Here is an 18,801-nt window from a genome sequence, read left to right as displayed (position 1 = left end):
GGAGCGCGGCGCGAGGCCGCAAAATAAACACCGGAGTCAGATATGACATATTGGGCCGGAGATAAAAGAGGCGCGATAAGGTAAAGTGATCTGTATTCGGAGTGAAAAGTGAAATGTATAAACGCGCTTCTGAACATTCTGTCCTCTTTGCGGATAAAGGGCCCTGCCAAAAGAAATGTAGAATATAAAAAAAATTTATGGGAATGTGTATTTTATTTCCTGCACAGAAATGATTTCTAATGCGCCTTTTTCATTGTAGCCTGTGTAAACATGTAAATCTCTTTATTTTCATTTTTCAATTTTTTCAATTTTATTTTTTTTTCTTTCTTCCTCTCTAAAAGACTATTTTTGTCAAGCAGTAAAATACGGAAAATACACTCAAAATCACTTAAAATCATTTTCGGATGAATGAACTGACCGTTAATTGGACAGCTGCTCTCTACAGAAGGGAAAAGGGGCGGGACAACTGACTTTCTCACCGAAGCTCAATAAATGTGTCGTGGTTGCATGCACTGGACATTTTACATTTAAGGCATTTGGCAGACGGCCTTATCCAATGCAACTTACAACGTGCTTCCATGTCACCATGGATGAAGTCGTCAGTTCTGGTTCACTAGGACGCCCAACTATGAATACAATCTTTTCATTCACTCTGTTCTAGTTTCTATACATTTACATTTACGGTATTTATCAGACGCCCTTATCCAGAGCGACTTACAATCAGTAAGGGATTACTTACAATCAAGGACAGTCTCCCAGGAGCAATTTAGGGTTAAGTGTCTTGCTCAGGGACACAATGGTAGTAAGAGGGTTTTGAACCTGGGTCTTCTGGTTCATAGGCGAGTGTGTTACCCACTAGGCTACTACCACCCTGTACAAAAGTCAGACAAGAAGAAGGTTAGAAGTTCATCTAAATATTCTCTAAAGAGGAAGGTCTTGAGCTGCCGTTTGAAGGTGCTCAGTGACTGAGCTGTTCTGACCTCGAGGGGAAGTTCATTCCACCACCGAGGGGCCAAGATGGAGAAGAGTCTAGATGAGCATCTTCCTTTTACCTTCAGAGATGGAGGGACCAGGCGAGCAGTACTGGAGGCTCGGAGTATACGAGGTGCAGTGCAAGGTGTAATAAGGGCTGTGAGGTAGGATGGTGCTACTCCATGTTTGGCTTTGTAGGCCAGCATCAGTATTTTGAACCTGATGCGTGCAGCTACTGGGAGCCAGTGGAGGGAACGTAGCAGAGGAGTGGTGTGGGAGAATTTGGGAAGGTTGAAGATCAGTCGTGCTGCTGCATTTTGTATTAGATGTAGAGGCCGGATGGTATACCAGCTAGAAGGGAGTTACAGTAGTCCAGTCGTGAGATTACTAAGGACTGAACCAGTAGTTGGGTGGCCTGGGTTGACAGATAAGGGCGGATTCGTCTGATATTGTAGAGAAGGAATCTACAGGAGCGGGGAAGGTTGCTGATGTGAGTCGAGAAGGAGGGTTGGTTGTCTATTGTTACTCCAACGTTGCGCGCTGTTGTAGAAGGTGAGTTGTCCAGGTAAATAAGATAATTTTCTGTGCATCCCTACACCGTATGAATCTGTTGATTAGCCCACACCAAGTCATCTACTTCCTGCTCCATCACCATGCAGGGTATTAAAGGCCGTGCTGGTATATGATTGGCTCCGTAGTTCCCGGGGTCCCTTTTTCTTCCTGCTCATGTCCCACAGGCCTGTCCTGTTGCCGTTTGGACAGAGTATTTGGAAGACGTTAGATAAAGGACAACGTTGGGCCTCCATACTCGACCCTTTGGCCCTGACCCAGAGATCCTTTTTAAGATCTCTTCAGCATCTCGAGTTACACTGGGATTTCCTGCCTTTTTTTAAATCACTGAATTTATTTGAACCACATCAATGTGTTTTTTTTACGTTTTCAGAAGAAAAAAACCGAACAGCGAAGCACATGGTTCCACGCTGTCGATACGATGCGTGGCCAAGAGATGCTTTGAAAAATTTCTTCTAATAAACTTTTATTGAGTGCGTGACCGACTGCGTTCAATCAGTGTAATTAAGATGAGATGAAGTCCAGGCGCTGCACTTCAATCGCTCCTTCGCCGAAGCGGCCCTCCTCGAACGATTGGATATTTAATATGCGTATAATCAGCAGCAGATAGAGCGCCGAGGCTCCAGATGAACTCCTAACGTCACGCCGCCTGTCTGCGCGTGACGGAGCCACTGCCGATTTCCCCGTCGTGTAACGCGGCCAGAGCCCCGCCTCCCCCCTCCCGTAATCCCATAATTCTTTGTGTCTGTGTGTCTGCAGAGCTCTATGGTTTTGATGTCCTCATCGATTCCAACCTCAAACCCTGGCTGCTGGAAGTGAACCTCTCTCCGTCGCTGGCCTGGTGAGTGACTTTCCAAACACACTTTCTCATATTTACACCATTATTACTGTGTGTGTGTGTAATTATTAGTGCTTTATCAAATTAAGTGAAGTGATTGTCACATGTGATACACAGCACACGGTGCACACAGTGAAATGTGTTCTCTGTATTTAACCATCACCGTTGGTGAGCAGTGGGCAGCCATGACAGGCGCCCGGGGAGCAGTGTGTGGGGACGGTGCTTTGCTCAGTGGCACCTTGGCGGATCGGGATTCGAACCGGCAACCTTCTGATTACGGGCCCGCTTCCTTAACACAAGGCCACCACTGCCCCTAAAAACCCATGGTGTCCCCCTCAACATCTCCATAACACCATGGAGCCTCCGGTGTTAGGTTGGCAGTAGCCTAGCGGTTAACACACTCACCTGTGAACCAGAAGACCCAGGTTCAAATCCCACTTTCTACCATTGTGTCCCTGAGCAGTGTCTCCGGGGGGGGGGACTGTCCCTGTCACTACTGATTGTAAGTCGCTCTGGATAAGGGCGTCTGGTAAATGGCGTAAATGTCACCTGCTCGCGCGTGACACCCGTATGCGTTGTATGGAGCAGTAATGTAGACGCGCACATTAACAGCAGAAAATAAAACACCTCTGGCGTGCAGGCCGTGGTTTTCTTTTCATAAAGTGTCCCGCCTGTGGGCGTGTTGTATAACCGCCTCGTAAACGTCCAAAAACAGCCCGGCTTCTGCTAATGTTGCACGAGAGGAAACCTGACGCGTGAATAAATGCAGCTCGGCACCTTTTTTTTTTTTTTTTTTTTTTTTGACGGCCCGCTGCTCGAAAAAACGACCTTTTGGTTGCCCGTTCACGAAAACGGAATTTCCGGGTGACATTTGTACCGGCCATTTCTCGCGCCCGGTGGCCCGGAGGCTCCGTACACGCTTGTGTAAAACGGGAGTCGCTTCGATCTGCTCATGTTTGGCTCTTCGTTCTCGACCCCTGAAAAGGGTGCTAGTAGCCTAGCGGGTAACACACTCGCCTACGAACCAGAAGATCCGTGTTCAAACCCCACTTACTACCATCGTGTCCCTGAGCAAGACACTTAACCCTGAGTGTCTCCAGGGGGGGACTGTGGATAAGGCCGTCTGATAAATGCCGTAAATGTAAATGTAAGCGAACTGAAAAACAATGTGTTGAATGCAGCCGAACACCTGCCACTTCGCCAACTTGACACCGACGTCCCGAGGCAGGGTGCTGTGGGGTCCAGGCCGTCTTAATGAGTCCCTTCATTTACATTTACATTATCCAGAGCGACTTACAATCAGTAGTTACAGGGACAGTCCCCCCCTGGAGACACTCAGGATTAAGTGTCTTGCTCAGGGACACGATGGTAGTAAGTGGGGTTTGAACCTGGGTCTTCTGGATCATAGGCGAGTGTCTTACCCACTAGGCTACCACCACCCCGATGAACCCTTCATGTTCATTTCACTTCCATTTGTTATATATTTGTTTATTCATCGTGCTTCATAATTCTTTTCTTCCTCTTTACGGAACCAGTGATGCTCCATTAGATCTGAAGATCAAGGCCAGCTTGATATCGGATATGTTCTCGCTCGTGGGTGAGTTCTTTATTTTTATTATTGTGCAGATGTAATTTCCCAGGTATGAATAAAATGCAGGAAGTATGCGTGCCCCGCCCTCCGCCCGCGGAGTGGGGTTATTAGCGCGACGTGTCCCTGGCACCGCGTTCACGCCGGCTCGAAAGCCTGTAGCAGGTCCCATCGTGCCTCCCGTCTGTCAAGCCGCTCCCGGGCCCGAAGGGAAGAACGCTGCTAATTGGCACCGTCACCGGCAAATCACCTCTGCCGCCTTACAATGCAATTACAATAGGATGCGCCGCCGGCGTCTGCTGCGGTTTCAGCTCGGGGGGAAACCAAATCCTCCATTTAACGAATGTGAAACAAGCCACAAAAGCAGCGCCCGCGGCCATGTTTATTCTAAAAGATCATTATGAGCCCTTTTTTTTTTAACGCTGAGTGACACTTTTGAGTTATTCAACACTGGCTTTGGTACCAATACAAATACCTGGTGTTTGGAGACGGTCCGACGCCGAGTTCCGATCCGACACTCGCGTTTAGGAAGGAGGAGAGTGACGTTGCTCGGGTGTCGGGTTTATGGAAATGTCAGACTTCATTTCGGTACTCATAACAACTACACAAGTATGTCTGTACGCTGCTGGAACGGTCCGCCGTTTTTATTTTGCTTTATTTATCCATTGATCCTGCTGCAGATGTGGCAAGTAGCCGCCAACGGTTCAGCATGAAGTAAAAAGGTTACCAACGTCCAGTCCGCTTATTTCAGTGATTAGTTGAACGGGGTCCTGCGTAGGTGTGTATTATTCGCAGGACACACGGTGCACACAGTGAAATGTGTCCTCTGTATTTGGTGAGCAGTGGGCAGCCATGACAGGCACTGTGTGTGTGGGGGCGGTGCTTTGCTTGGTGGCACCTTGGCAACCTTCTGATTACGGGCCCGCTTCCTTAACCGCTAGGCCACCACTGACCCCAATTAATGTTGCTGCAGCTGCTGTTGTCTGTAGTCGTGTCATTTATTCTATAGAAGGATTATTTTAATTTTGTATTTTAAGTGAATGCATAGTGCAGACGTGTGTATTTTATGCCGTGGAATATGCAGGAATAAGAACTATGCAGATTCATACTGTTTTTATGGAGGAACTGCGTGCAGCGGTCCAGGACTCGTCCCCAAGCCTCATTTAAATCTTTCTGCTCTACCAGCACCTGCCACTCTGAATGCTATATATTGACTACATACCTTTCAGGCTTTTGTTTAACTGACTTTATAGTCTCACCGAGAGATTCGAGGCACGTTTCATGACGAAATGATTCTTTTTTTTTGTTTGTTTTTTATATGGTTATTGTGCACTGCTACAAGCGCTAGGGAAATGAGCGGGTTTAAAACATCATGGCCTGAGTCTAGCCCCCGTTTCACCACTTCAGCAGCATCTTCGCGTCTCTCTCGCGATAATTGAAACGCATGGCCGAGAATTACAGATCAAATGCACATTTAATACAACAAGTGTACGACGTGCGAAACGCATTTTACCAATCAGCGAAACAAGTTTACAAGCAGCGAATCGATCGGACCAAAAGGACCGATAACCAAACGCAAGCTCGACCCAACCCGAGTCCCTCGTCAGCAGTTTGACCATCGACGTACAGGCCGTCTCAGTAGAGCGTTTGTGTATTTTTATATCTCCCCGCGTCAGGCATCGCGTGTCAAGACCCGCTGCCCCGACAGTCGCGCTCGGACCGAGTCAGCTTGGACCCGAGCCTGAAGCATCAAACCCACAAGATGCAGGTATGGGCCTCGGCATCACACTTCTCCACACAGGACATCAGCCGGCACGTTCACGGGCGATGGAGGACCCACGTCCGCATACAGGAAGTCATCATTGTCATTGTACTGTTTTTCTCTTCTCCTTTCTGTCCTCAAGACTTACTTGTGTGTGTGTGTGTGTGTGTGTGTGCGTACGTACACATGCTTCGGTAGGCCAGCCTTTTGTCGTTGACCGTCTCCCATATACACTGTCCCTCCTCAGCGCCCCCATTCTGCCCAGTCAGCCTTGGCAGCCGTAAAAACGGTGAGTGGAACGTTCTGCTTATCTAATCATATGATGTTTGTCTGTCCCCTCTGCTTCTCCTGACCATGGCATCTCCACCGGGTAAGAGCGCTCAGGAGTATCTGTGTTTTATCAAATATCTATCTATCTATCAAAATTGCATAATTGTTTTCAATGGCTTTTTTCACCCCATCGTTTTGCTTAAGAATTAAAAAATATTCTTCCTTATTATTATTATTATTATTTTTAATACGATTTTTTTGAGCAGAAAAACTATCTGCGTACAGTCCACACTCAACGCCAGAAAAAGACCCGGTTCAGACGTCCGTATCGTTTTCTGCTCGTTGGAGCAAATCTCAAGCGGCATCCCAACACTCGGTGCCAAAAACGGGCGTGGTTTTGTAAAACCCAACTCGTTATATTCCCTCCGGGGGTAGGCAGATCTTTACACTGTAAACTGCAGCCTGGATGGGGAGTAGATGTGGGTTAAATCCTCATCATTGGTGCCGAAAGTCCTAAACGGGCAGCGTAGGAATTTTTAGAAACGACCCTTTTCCGAAGAATGCGAGGTATGCCCATATAAAGCAGCTATTGCTGGAAATGAATATGAAGGAGAAGAATGTGTGGCGTGTGAGGGCACTTGATGAATTTTGGTTGGAATGCTCAGTGGTCTGCTTCGGTCAGCTCTTCGGCTTCTGTGTTCCGTCCCAGACTGTTGGTAGCTCCTCATCCTACTGGTGCCGGCTCACTTTAATGGCCATTCTAATGATCTTTTTTCATTAGGAGCACTGTGTTCATGACTTGACGTTTACATGTGTAAACTAGAAGGTAACGTTTTTTAAAGGAAAATCGAAGCTTTTAGAACCACGCGTTCCCTGTACGTAGTAACAGTGGTAATTGTAAAAATGAGGGTACTTCCTGCATCCCCAACCCACATGCAGGTGCAGCTCTCTCTCTGATGTTAGACGTTAAATATGCAGCGTGGAAACCACGTGGAAGCAGGATCAGAGCCTGTTGTGATTTGATAACAGGGAAGGAAAGTGACGTCCTGCTCTGTGTTGCAGCGCCAGCGGCCCTTTTCTGCCAAAGACTCTGATGTGGAGGACGTCCAGAAGGACGTCCAGAAGACAGCAGCCAGGCCGTCGGATGCCACTCTGGGTCTCACTGCCGAGGAGGTACTAGCATTAGCGGACCCATTCTGCAGCGCCCGCTTACTCTGACGATGGCGCTGTCTCCGTGTGGGCAGGTGAAAGTCCTCAGGAGGACTCGGGAGGAGCACCAGAGGCGGGGAGGCTTCATCCGGATCTTCCCCACCCTCGACTCGTGGGACCTTTACAGGTTCGAGAACAGTGGGACTCTCTAGGGTTACAGTAGGGTCTGCACATTTCCCTTTATGATGATTCTGTCGCTTATCTTTCGGCTCTTCGCAGCGGCTATCTGGAGTTCAAGACGACCATGAACTCCATGTTGGCCAACAAACTGTTCCATGGAAGGTGAGCTTTTCTTGTCATATGTGGGTAGGATCTGTTTTGCTCTGGGACGATTCTTCCCCCGGGAGGCAGTAACAGCAGAGACACTGTGGCATGTGAGCTCCTGCATGGATGCGAATGTATGTACCCGTCTAGCACAGTGATGGACACTTTATTCACCCCAGAGGGAAATTCTCAGTTTCCAGCAGTTCACACTGGACAGAGCATGCATAGTACACAATGCACAGGAGGATGGCCCAGCACAGAAGGAGCAACACCTCAGGGCCAGAATCAGTGGTGTACCTTCACCTTAAGGACAAAGCACACTCATTTTTGGAGGAGAATGTTCAAATATTGGACAGAGTAGATAGGTGGTTTGAGAGAGGAGTGAGGGAAGCTTTGCATGTGCAAATCAACAAACCCTCACTCAACAGAGGTGGAGGCCTCAGACACAACCTATCTCCAACCTATAATGCCGCCCTTTCATCCATCCCAAGGAAAACCAGGCCCGATTCACACGTCCACCAGGTTGGCCCCACTTAACAACCCACTTAATGGGGGCAGGAGGAGGTGCCAGGGCGGGGCCGTCACATGCACCCACCCCCTCCCCCTGCTTTTGTTTCAGTTAATGAGCCTATTCAAGGCAGGAGTGAGGTGAAACCGACCTGGAGGATAAATCTGTGGTCACAAGCCAACTTCCTTCAGATCGACAAAGTCCTGTGGATGCAGAATGAAACATCTCTACGTTAAAGAAAGAAAGTCCAGTTGCCACGACTCAACTTTCAGACAAATTCACCTGGATGACTGAGAACCTTCATAGACACAATGCACAGCCATTTCCCTGCTTACCATGTTTTAATGAAGGTTCCTTTTTTACTTCTTTGGTCCCTCAGATCCATGAAAGCAACCTCGACCTTACGAACGCGGTAGGCCAATGTCCTTACACACATTACAACGTATAATGCGGAGGCTTCGGTGCGAGGATGATGTGAGTTTTTGCCCACAGACATAAACTGAGTGATGACGTAGCTCTGGAGGTGCTGGGGTTCCACTGCAGCCATGTGGTCCAGTACGAGAGGAAGCTACTCACCCTCGAGGCGCTGCGGCTCCAACGGAGGCACGTGACCAGGAAGCGAGCAGGTTGGTCTCCTCCACCACTTGCTCAGGAGGAGGAAAAGCTGAGCTGCAGACTCGGCTGGGCAGATCACCTGCGTTCGCAATTGGATGAAGCGACTTCTAACCTCCCCTGTAGGAGCACCAAGGAAGGTCTCTTCCGACAGCAGCGAGGAAGGTGAGGGGGAGGAAGAGGATGGACCGCAGACGCCAGGCCTGGCGGAGAAGAACCGTTCTGTTCCTGGGCCTGATGAGGTCCCAGCACCTCCAAAAGTGCCCAAGTCCAAAGTCAACCTGCTGAACATTCTGCAGCAAGGCTGGGACCTCAGGTCAGTGGTTTTATTTATGAAATGGCCTCGTTTCTTCAGTGGCAGTATGAGAAGCGCCCAACTCTGTCATATCTGCTGGCCCTCTTTATTTTATTCCTTTTTTTTTTTTTTTTAAATGAGCTGCAAATCAATTATGATTGAACATTAATATATAACGTTAAGACTCAGTGTTATTTTATTTCATAAACTATGAAAAAAATATATATTTTCAAGTAAATTATCCTTTTTATAACAAAAAATGATTTAAAGAATAAAACGAACTAGCTAGACAAGTGTCACATAAGTGTTTTTTTTTTTTTTTTTTAAAACCTCACTCGATTCACTGTGCATTTTAATGTACATTACTGCCTGTATGCATATACACACAAAAAACAAGGTATTCTTTTAGCTAGATCATGCCATTATATAGAATTAGTGTTTCCTCACAAACTAGATGTTATCTGTTCTCTGTGGATTAATAAAAATGCATTTAGAACACTGCGCCAACGTACACACATGCACAAATTGGAACTCAGGCCATTAGCGGATGGGCCAGAAAACCTCCTGGCACGGCAGCACGGCTCCTCCTCGACCTCACCTCTCCCCCTCCTGCACGTCTCCACGAAGTTGGCCTAATTCGCGGGAAGTGGGTGCCTTTCCAATCATGCTCGTCAACCTTGACCTCCATGCCGCTAGTCCGCCTTTGATTGGCTGATTTGATTGATTGGTTAATTGCTGGAGTCAGACTGTCTTTCTTTTTGTTGAGCTTTTTGCAGCAGGCCTGGAAGCAGTTGAAACGCGTTTTCCACCCCCTTTTGGTTATGCAATAGCCCTAAAAAAATATTTAGAATGTCTTCCCCCCCCACCCTTCTGCAGTATTAATGAATATTACATGTTCCTGTCTCAAGCATAACAAAGACTCCAGTCTCCCTTTTTGACTTTTAAAGTTTGTATGAAATTGTAATTTGAGCAGGACTTACAATGACATGTCTGAGTTTGTAGAAATTCCTCCCGCGCTTGCCAGGCTGAAAAGAGACCTGGGCAATTACAGTACACTGTATCTTTGTGTTGCGTTTTTTCCAAAACACATTTTCCCCTTTGCACTGGCTGTACCAGCCGTAGGTTCACCCAGGCCACAGTTGGGACAGGGAGACACGCACCAGCCAGTTATATAAGGTGACCAGGTGTAAAAAATAAAAATAAAAAAAATAGCTATAAATGCTAATGAGGAGGAGAGTGGCCTATAGAAGTTGAGGGGGCATTCGCAGAAATTATTAAAACCATTCACCAACCACAATGTTTGGTGCAGACAGGAACCTTTCCCCTTATGATGTCATAAGGGGACAAATTCCAGATCCGACCATTTTTTCTAGCCACTGCAGGACCATAGACAGACTAGGGGACCTCATATACTGTTGGCATAGTCTTATTTTTTGCTGCTCTTATCTTGTACCGTCCACTGTCTGATGTGACAAGATCTCACACACATGCACACACATATACATATATAGACACACAATATACATTAAATACATTTAATGTGTACGCACACACACACACACACACACACACACGTGTGTGTGTGTATGTATGTAAGCTGACTGCTCCATTACATGTTCAACGTGCATTTCAATTTGCTGACCTAGTCAGGCACCTGCAAAGAATCCAGCTCTGAAACATCTCTAGCTAGTGGTGCTTCATATCTAATAAGTATCTAGAGCGCCCTCCAAATAGTAGTGATGGGAACAGTCCCGCTGGGGACACTCAGGGATAAGTGTCATGCTTACAATGATATTAAGTGGGGTTTGAACCAGGGTACTTATTTTTTGGGGCTGCACATCAGGGGACACTACAGCAAAACAACCATTTTGGCCATTTGTGGTACAGAGTGTAGATTCTTTATCAGTTGCACAGTTTGATTTGTCACCTGCACCATTCCTGCTCATGTCTCTTTTGCGTTCTGTACCTCTGTCCTGATATTCTTGCCATTCGCCGACCCTCTGCTCCCCCCTCTGCCTTCACTGGGCAGTAAAGTCCAGGCTCGGATGGCCTTCTCCTCATACCTCCACCGGGTCCAGATGAGGCTGCTGGCAGAGAGCAGCACCAACAGCGGCTCCACTTGGCCAGAGAAGGACAAAGACCAAATGGTAAATGCAGACTTTAAACCGCTTTGGACATTTTTAGCCTCCTGATATCTTTCAGACACTTTAAGAGTAACAAACTGCGCAAGACAACGGTGCAAAAGACAAACCTCTATTACAATAGGTAGCTTATATGCACACTGCAAAGACCTTTTGTCTCAAAAATGTTATCAAAATGGCCTTACACTGGAATGTGTTTTTTTTTTTTTTTTTTTTGCTTGTCTTTTAAGACTGTAAGACTCAGACTGTAATTGGAGTCTAATCATGGATTGTGTTACAGGCTTTCCCGCTCTGATCGTCCCATCCCACCTGCAGAAGAATCTTTACTTTACTGTACTTTACTTTGCAGATGCTTTTATCCAAAGCGACTTACAAGAGGATGACACCAGCAATTCTCATTCGGTTTCTATAGATTTTGAGTTACAAAACTGAGAGCCCCGATAAGGCCCAACTTGTCAGGAATAGAACACGCTGGGTAATTGTTAAGTGCTGGATTTATTTTAATTTTAAGTTTCTCTGTGGGGAGCTGCTTTCAGTGTAAAACATATTATTCAGCGGGCCGCTTAATCTGGTGCTGCTTCTGGATTTTTTATTATTTTTTTTTTCTTTTGAAGAACGTCCTGAGGGTGTTTGTCTGGGTGAGTGGGTTGTTCTTGCGTGGAATAAGACCGGGGTTGCATTATCCTTTTCTGCTCCTGCATGTGTGTTACAACTGGGGAAAATGAATCACGAAAGCTCGTCTTGCCGTGATGTGATTGAATGAAGATGGATGGTTGCTCAGGCATCATTACACTCTGAGGACATGGATCGAATTGCTGCTGCATGATTGTGGTTTTGGTCCAGCTGTAACACCCTTTGAAAGAAAACTTGTTGACATCTGCTGAAAACTGAGTGGGACCCAAAGATTATTACATACGCTTAAATGTAAACTCCAACAATACCGCGATTCTTGAACCCGGCCTTCTGATAATATTACACATCTTGTGCTAATCACAAGTTCATTATAGCACTCCTTTCTTCTGCAATGCCTTTCTGCAGGAGCTGGTCATGCGCTTCCTGAAACGAGCCGCCGGTGATCAGCAGGCCCCGCCCAGCGACCAGCTGGCCCTGCAGGACCGGCGCCGCGTCCTGTCTCGGCAGCTGGGCGAGTTCATCCACTGCTACAACAAGGTGTCTACCGCGCACGTGTCCAGCCAAAGCCCCCGAGCTGCAGCGATGAGCCGCACGATAATCAACGCACACCTTTTCACTGTGACCTACAGGAGACCGAGCAGATGGTGGAGAACCTGGAGAGGGTCGTAGGCGACGACCGTTGCATCAATCCGGGCGTCTTTCAGGAGTTTATTCAGCAGGCGAGGTGAGTCGGCCTGTCGTTCATAACTGCGCCGCTCTGTGATCAGTTCATGTGACAAATCAGATCTTGCCGTTCGCTTTAGTGAAAGTGAACTGGAGGAGGTCCTGACCTTCTACACCAACAAAAACAAGTCAGCAAGCGTCTTTTTGGGATCCAAATCTCGCGACTGCAATGCGGACCATGCCAACGTCCACCATGGGAAAAGTGAGTAGGTCCTCAGGCCCACACGGTTTTTCGTTACCTTTGTTACCTGTTGTGTTTTCACAGATGCAATGACAGGACATTTTTTCATCTTTCTTCTTTTTTTTTAAATGTTCTTTTTCTATAACTAAATAAACATCTCAACACACTTTTACCCGCACCTACAGTCGTGGCCAAATATTTTGAGAATAACACAAAAGTTTGCTGCTTCAGTGTTTTTAGATCAGTTGTTTTTTGTCAGTTGTTTCTGTGGTGTATTGAAGTATAATTACAAGCATATTGTACGTTTCAAAGGCAATTGACAATTATTGACTATTACGTCAAGTTTATGCAAAAAGTCAATGACTGCAGTGTTGACCCTTTTTTTCCAAGACCTCTGCAATTCTCCCTGGCATGCTGTCAATCAACTTGTGGGCTAAGTCCTGACTGATGAAAGCCCATTCCTTCATAATCAGTGCTTGTTTGTCCACCCACCTCTTCAGGATTGACCACAAATGGGGCAGTGGTGGCCTACCAGGTAAGGAAACGGACCCATAATCAGATGGTTGCCGGTTCAAATCCTGAGCAAAGCGGCGTCCCCACACACTGCTCCTCGGGCGCCTGTCATGGCTGCACTTCTCACCAAGGATGATGGTTAAATACAGAGTTAAATACAGAGGATACGTTTCAGCGTGACACAGTGTGCTGTGCTGCAGTGTTTCACAATGACAATCACTTCACTTTCACAAGTTCTCAATTGGATTAATGTCTGCGTAGTTTCCTGGAGTTTCAATGTTTTGTTCCTCAGAACCACTTTGTTCTCACTCTCACCTGATGGCATGGTGCTCCATCAAAATTGTACATGAGTCCACTCCCTTGGACGAGAAGCAGCCCCACACATGAATGGTCCTCAGGATGCTTTACTGTTGGCAAGAGGCTTTTTCTTTTTCCAAAGGAAATGACTTTAGCAGTCCAATCCATGTACTTTTTACAGAATATTAGTCTGTCCTTGAAGAAGTGGCTTGACACCAGGCCATCCTCCAAAATTCTTCTCCTTACTGTGCATGCAGATGCCCTCACACCTGCCTGCTGCCATTCCTGAGCAAGCTCTGTACTGGTGGCACCCCGATCCCGCAGCTGAATCATCTTTAGGAGACGGTCCTGGCGCTTGCTGGACTTTCTTAGGCACCCTGAAGCCTTCTTCACAACACTTTCAGTTTTTGATTGCACGTAAATCAACCATTCATAAGGTAATCTTAGTAGCAGCAATATCCTTGCCTGTGAAGCCCTTTTTATCCCACACATTACTTGATCTTCAGACTTGTGCTCCTCAACACTCATCACTGAAATGATCTCAGCAGGTTCTTTTGTGGCAGGGCTGAAATGCAGTGGAAATGTTTTTTTTTTTTTGGTATTAAGTTCATTTTCATGGCAAAGAGGGACTTTGCAATTCATCTGATCGCTCTTCATAACATTCCTCAGTTTATGCAACCTGCCATAATAAAAACAGGAGCAGCAAACTTTGTGAAAAACGGCCTTTGTGTCATTCTCAAAACCTTTAGCCACGACTGAACACAGCAAACCTGCATACATTACATTCAACTTCCATATTTCCAGTTTTTTTTTTTTATACTAATATATGGCTTCCATATTCGAAAGTCCCTTTGTTTGCCACTTGCAATATATACCTTAGTTTTTACATGCCAAATAGAGTTTGCAAGTTCATTCTTCCATAGTCCTTCATCTTTCTTTTTACTTGCGTGTTTCATTTAACAAAGCATAGCATTTTAATGTTTTGTTCATGCATTCTGCTTCAAATAGATCATTATTTTTCTTACTGCTTTATCAGTGATTTATTATCCTCTCTTGGACGTCTAATAAGTGTTAAATTCAGAATTTTAGGTGTGTCTGGCAGTTGAATAAATGGATTTTAAATCATTTTCAGTGAAAAGGTCAGAATAATGATGAGGCTTTCTTTGTTTGAAGAGTGTGGGGATCACGTATCACTAAGATTGGTGCACATGGTTGTTTTCCACTTTAAGCAGAAGTCCCTGCTGCCAGTGAGGGACTCTGTGCCTCAGAAACGTCACTGTCTGCACCTAACAAAGCCCAGAAGACAGCACAAACCAGAACTGTAGAAGATAGCAGAAATGGAGTCAACAGAAACAACAAAGCTCCTAACAGAGAACATGAGGTTCAAGCCCAAGGCCTTAAACCCAGTGAAGCTCAAAGTGGACATGTGTTCATTAATGAGAACCAAAATGAACGTCAAGTTGGTAAAGCGGAGGTCGTTAAAACTGGAGAAACCCATCCGAGGACGATCAAAGTCCGTGATTTTCAGCCAAGTGTCTCAAAAAATGGCAAAGATCAACCAAGACTGTTGGCATCCCAGCACAGCTCCTCTTACCCAGCTGCCCTGGACTGCTATCACATCCACCTGCAGCACTGTTGTCCTGCAGAACAACCCTATCCCCAACCTCCACCATACCCTCCGCCCCCGGCTCCGGTCCGAAATGACCCTCAGATTCCTGCGCCGTCCCTACCAGTCAGTGGTCACCAGGGAGCACGTGTCATGTGGGCTTCTGGCCAACCGGCTGCTTCCAATCTGTTGCCCACCACCGAGGCGTCGCAAAGGCCACGTTCTTTCACCAACTCCGCCATGGCTGCCGTGACAACTTCATCAATCCCGAGTGCAGTGCACATCTACAGCCAGAAACTTGCTCAGCCACCTTCTGCAGGACAAGGTAAACGTCTTCAACAGAACTTCGATTCTTCTTCTCCACTAAAAGGAGAGTGCATTGAATGGAATTGTACTTTTTCTATCCATACTTTATTCGATATTTACTTCCGTCCTTCCATTCATCCATACTTGCTTCTTCCCGTCCTTCACTGTTTGCTTCAATCCTCTTATCCATTCTGTCTTCTACTATTAATTTCTTCCGATCGTCCTTCTACCTGTACCTCTGTCCATCCACTTCTACATCCATACCGGCTACCATCTTTCCATCCATATTCACCTTATACTTCTTCCATCCTCACTTGTCCCCTCATACCTCTGTCCATCCATACTTATCACTGTCGTGTGACCTTACTCACTGTCATCAATCCGCCTGTCCCTCCTTCCACCCACACTTGTTTCAGCCATTCCATCAACCAATAAATACGCCCTTCCATTTGTACTTCCTGTATTGTTTTATCCATCCATTCATCCTTCCTCCCATCTAGTTTTGCTTCTGTTCATACTTCCTTTAATTCCATGATTATTTCTTTCCACACTTCTTTCGTATACATTTACTTTGGTCCACATGTCTATCATACTAACCTACCCTTCTCATTTTAAACTCCCTGCACAGCGCACCACAGCACCCAGGTCAGGTTCAGGCCCAGCTCAGCAGGTCTTTTTAAGGAGCTGGACTCGGTGTCGTCCCCGGCGCCGTCCAACCAGCAGGCCATCGTATCAGCCCTGCAGAAGCTGGTGGAGAAGCAGGCGGCGCGTCAGTACGCCACCTCCAACCACATCAGCCTGCTTACGCATCATGTGAGTGGCCCTTCTTCTCCATGGTCGTCCTTCCCAGGTCCTTCTTATTCTCCGTGTAGATTTTCTGTCATCAGGATCAGAGGAGAAGTTCATTGTGTTTTAATCAGGTTTCACTTTTCCCAGATGAACTTCTTTTCAGCTGTAGAAAATGGAATGTTTTCATCGTGTAGGATCTGTTGTGTGTCCTGATAGATTCCAGCCTTAAAACACCCCGTGAAAATGATCTAGAGGTCCAGTTATGATGTCGCATCGCCTGGAGAACCATGCCGAGTTCATTTCCTGCCTTTCCTGTGCTCCCGTGTGGATCTTTTTCACAGCTGTGATTTAGTGCTCAGACATGGGGGCAAACTTTTTGTGCCTTAGTCATCTAGCCCATGACTACTAGACATGGGAATATGAGTGGTGATCATCTCGTAACTGTGCTGTGATATATATATGTGTGTGTGTGTGTGTGTGTGTGTGTGTGTGTGTGTGTGTGTGTGTGTGTGTATAAATAGAACCACAACACTAAAACCACTGAGAGCTGACGTGAAATGGATTCATATTGATATCAAAACTCTCATTTAATACCATTGTAGGAAGTCACACGTTTTATGATTGTACAGACATTAAAGTGAAAACCAGTGGCACTCAGGGCTTCCTGTATCACTGTATTCCTGTATTCCTGTAAATGCGTAACCACAAAGGAAGTGTTACACTACATTGCTGTATCATTTCTTTTATCTATCCACTCTACAGTATATATGTCTCCTGTTTTTTAATTACTTTTGTTACTTCCTTTTTTTCAATTTCATTCAAATTTACCTTCAATTTCTTCTTCAACTCCGTTGAATGAATGTAGCTGCCCCCCCCCCCCCCCCCCCCTCTGCCTGGAGAATTAATATCAAGCTCCTGGATTTACGGCGCAGTTATCTCCGCGGAGGGCCCGGGAGCGGGAATGGTGTTCCGCGTCTCCAAAAGAAGCAGGTCTTTGTGTGAGGTCTCTCTCCCTCGCTGCGATGCTCCACTGGGGAGGCGCGGTGTTGATGTTTAACAGCCAGGATGGCTCCCCCCCCCCCCTTCTTTCTGGTAACTCATGCTTATAAATAGACGAATGTGGCAAATTGGCACCAAGTTGGGGGAGCGAAAAACCTTATTTGCTCTCCCTCCCATACTGAAGCCTTCACTATTTGTAGTGTGAAGCCAGATGACCTCCCTCCCTCTCTCTTTTTTTTTTCACGTTCCCTCCCTTCCTCTCGTCTTTTTTGTGATGGCACCGGACCACACAGACTGCGCTTTTATGGCTCCCCACAGCTCGCCTCTAATGTTACGGGGGGAAGGTGTTCGCTGTGTTTCCCCGATGCTTGCGATGGCAGCCGTGCTTTACGGTTTGTACTCTGCCCAGAGAGCGAAGAGGCCTGGCGACCTTGTTCCAGATTCACCGAAAGAACAACAGACCTTCCGTTCTTTTCATTGAACATTAAAAAACGGATGGTTTTACTCATAAATGTGCCTTTTAGCGATGAGGAAGGACATGGAAAACGAGTAAAAACGAATGATGGTCTTCATAATATCAATCAAACTGGCGCTAGTAGCCTAGTCGGCTACTATAAACAGAAGACCAGAGAGCACCAGGTTCGAACCCCACTTACTAGCGTTGTGTCCCTGAGCAAGACACTGAACCCTGAGTGTCTCCAGGGGGGGACCGTCCCTGTAAATAGTGACTGTAAGTGGCTCTGGATAAGGCCGTCTGGTAAATGCCAGAAATGTAAATGTAATCTTTACAATCCTAGTCGTTGTTCTTCTAATAGTTCTAGATCATGTGATTTCATGCAGTAATTTCGAATCATGTCATATGAATGTTGAAGTCAAAATTATGCAAGAAGGTGAGAAGTTATGCCATGTCATAATGCACACGATTCAAACTAGCGATCATATAAATCCTTTGTTGGCTTGTGTTCCCTTTTCTATAACGCCAGGTTTTTCCGGAATCGCGCGCAGTGACCGTCGCTGTGCTTGTCTGATGAACACAGAACATACATCATATTGTGGCGTTTGAAGGTGCCAGATGCTGCACATGGCACCTAAAAAGCTGGGGTCGGAATTCGGAATTTGGCAGTCATCTGACGGCATTTTCACTGGCTCGGTGGCTGCTTCTTCGAAGACTGGTATAGGCGGCCTTTTGTCTTTGACCCGAACTTGCAGTTCGTGCAAAATGTGATTTTGAGCCCCTGCATGCGTCATTAACCTCGTGGAGCCCAGCGTTATAACTGTTCCACTTTAGCTTGGGTCATTTGCCCTGAAATTTGATGATGATGATGGCTGTATAAAAATGTTTTTGTTCTGTATACTGGTAACAGTATCAATGCTACTTGTTTGCTATCTGTAAATTTCTCCAGGAACATATTCAATTTTCAGAATGAAAAGAGCTTGTGAAGTCCACTGCAGACCACCCCCCTAAAAAAGGAGACTAATCAAGATTTTATTCATTTAAAAAAATAAAACATGGACATCACAAATGTATCTGAAAAGTGAGGCTGTATTTTAAAACGTTGTTGTATCTTATTGAAAGATGCCGTGGTTTCACTTGGGAATGAAGTTTACATTTACAGCATTTACCAGACGCCCTTATCCAGAGCGACTTACAATCAGTAGTTTCAGGGACAGTCCCCCCTGGAGACACTCAGGGTTAAGTGTCTTGCTCAGGGACATGATGGTAGT

At 46.2% G+C, this 18,801-nt stretch overlaps 1 protein-coding gene across 5 annotated transcripts in view; it reads left to right on the top strand.

The window, feature by feature from the left end:
• Positions 1 to 18,801, top strand: part of ttll5 (tubulin tyrosine ligase-like family, member 5) — a 60,381-nt gene that overhangs the window by 18,771 nt on the left and 22,809 nt on the right. For 3 of the 5 annotated variants that reach the window (XR_003750354.1, XM_028987089.1, XM_028987081.1), the window contains exons 13-28: positions 2,302 to 2,383; positions 3,916 to 3,977; positions 5,645 to 5,736; positions 5,978 to 6,019; positions 7,063 to 7,173; positions 7,245 to 7,336; positions 7,429 to 7,491; positions 8,361 to 8,393; positions 8,474 to 8,607; positions 8,720 to 8,909; positions 10,918 to 11,035; positions 12,068 to 12,199; positions 12,292 to 12,386; positions 12,466 to 12,587; positions 14,609 to 15,307; positions 15,917 to 16,101. Coding sequence is in view for 4 of the 5 variants with exons in the window: in XM_028987089.1 (XP_028842922.1) it covers positions 2,302 to 2,383; positions 3,916 to 3,977; positions 5,645 to 5,736; positions 5,978 to 6,019; positions 7,063 to 7,173; positions 7,245 to 7,336; positions 7,429 to 7,491; positions 8,361 to 8,393; positions 8,474 to 8,607; positions 8,720 to 8,909; positions 10,918 to 11,035; positions 12,068 to 12,199; positions 12,292 to 12,386; positions 12,466 to 12,587; positions 14,609 to 15,307; positions 15,917 to 16,101 (2,252 nt within the window). In the remaining variant the exon portion in view is untranslated. The remainder of the gene's footprint in view (positions 1 to 2,301; positions 2,384 to 3,915; positions 3,978 to 5,644; positions 5,737 to 5,977; positions 6,020 to 7,062; positions 7,174 to 7,244; positions 7,337 to 7,428; positions 7,492 to 8,360; positions 8,394 to 8,473; positions 8,608 to 8,719; positions 8,910 to 10,917; positions 11,036 to 12,067; positions 12,200 to 12,291; positions 12,387 to 12,465; positions 12,588 to 14,608; positions 15,308 to 15,916; positions 16,102 to 18,801) is intronic. The other 2 variants (XM_028987112.1, XM_028987098.1) reach the window with 2 other exon arrangements.

This window comes from Denticeps clupeoides, chromosome 1 (assembly GCF_900700375.1).
Source record: "Denticeps clupeoides chromosome 1, fDenClu1.1, whole genome shotgun sequence".
In the NCBI taxonomy this organism is placed as follows: Eukaryota; Metazoa; Chordata; class Actinopteri; order Clupeiformes; family Denticipitidae; genus Denticeps; species Denticeps clupeoides.
Note: the sequence above shows the minus strand (reverse complement) of the source record. Positions and strands in the feature narration are given on the sequence as shown.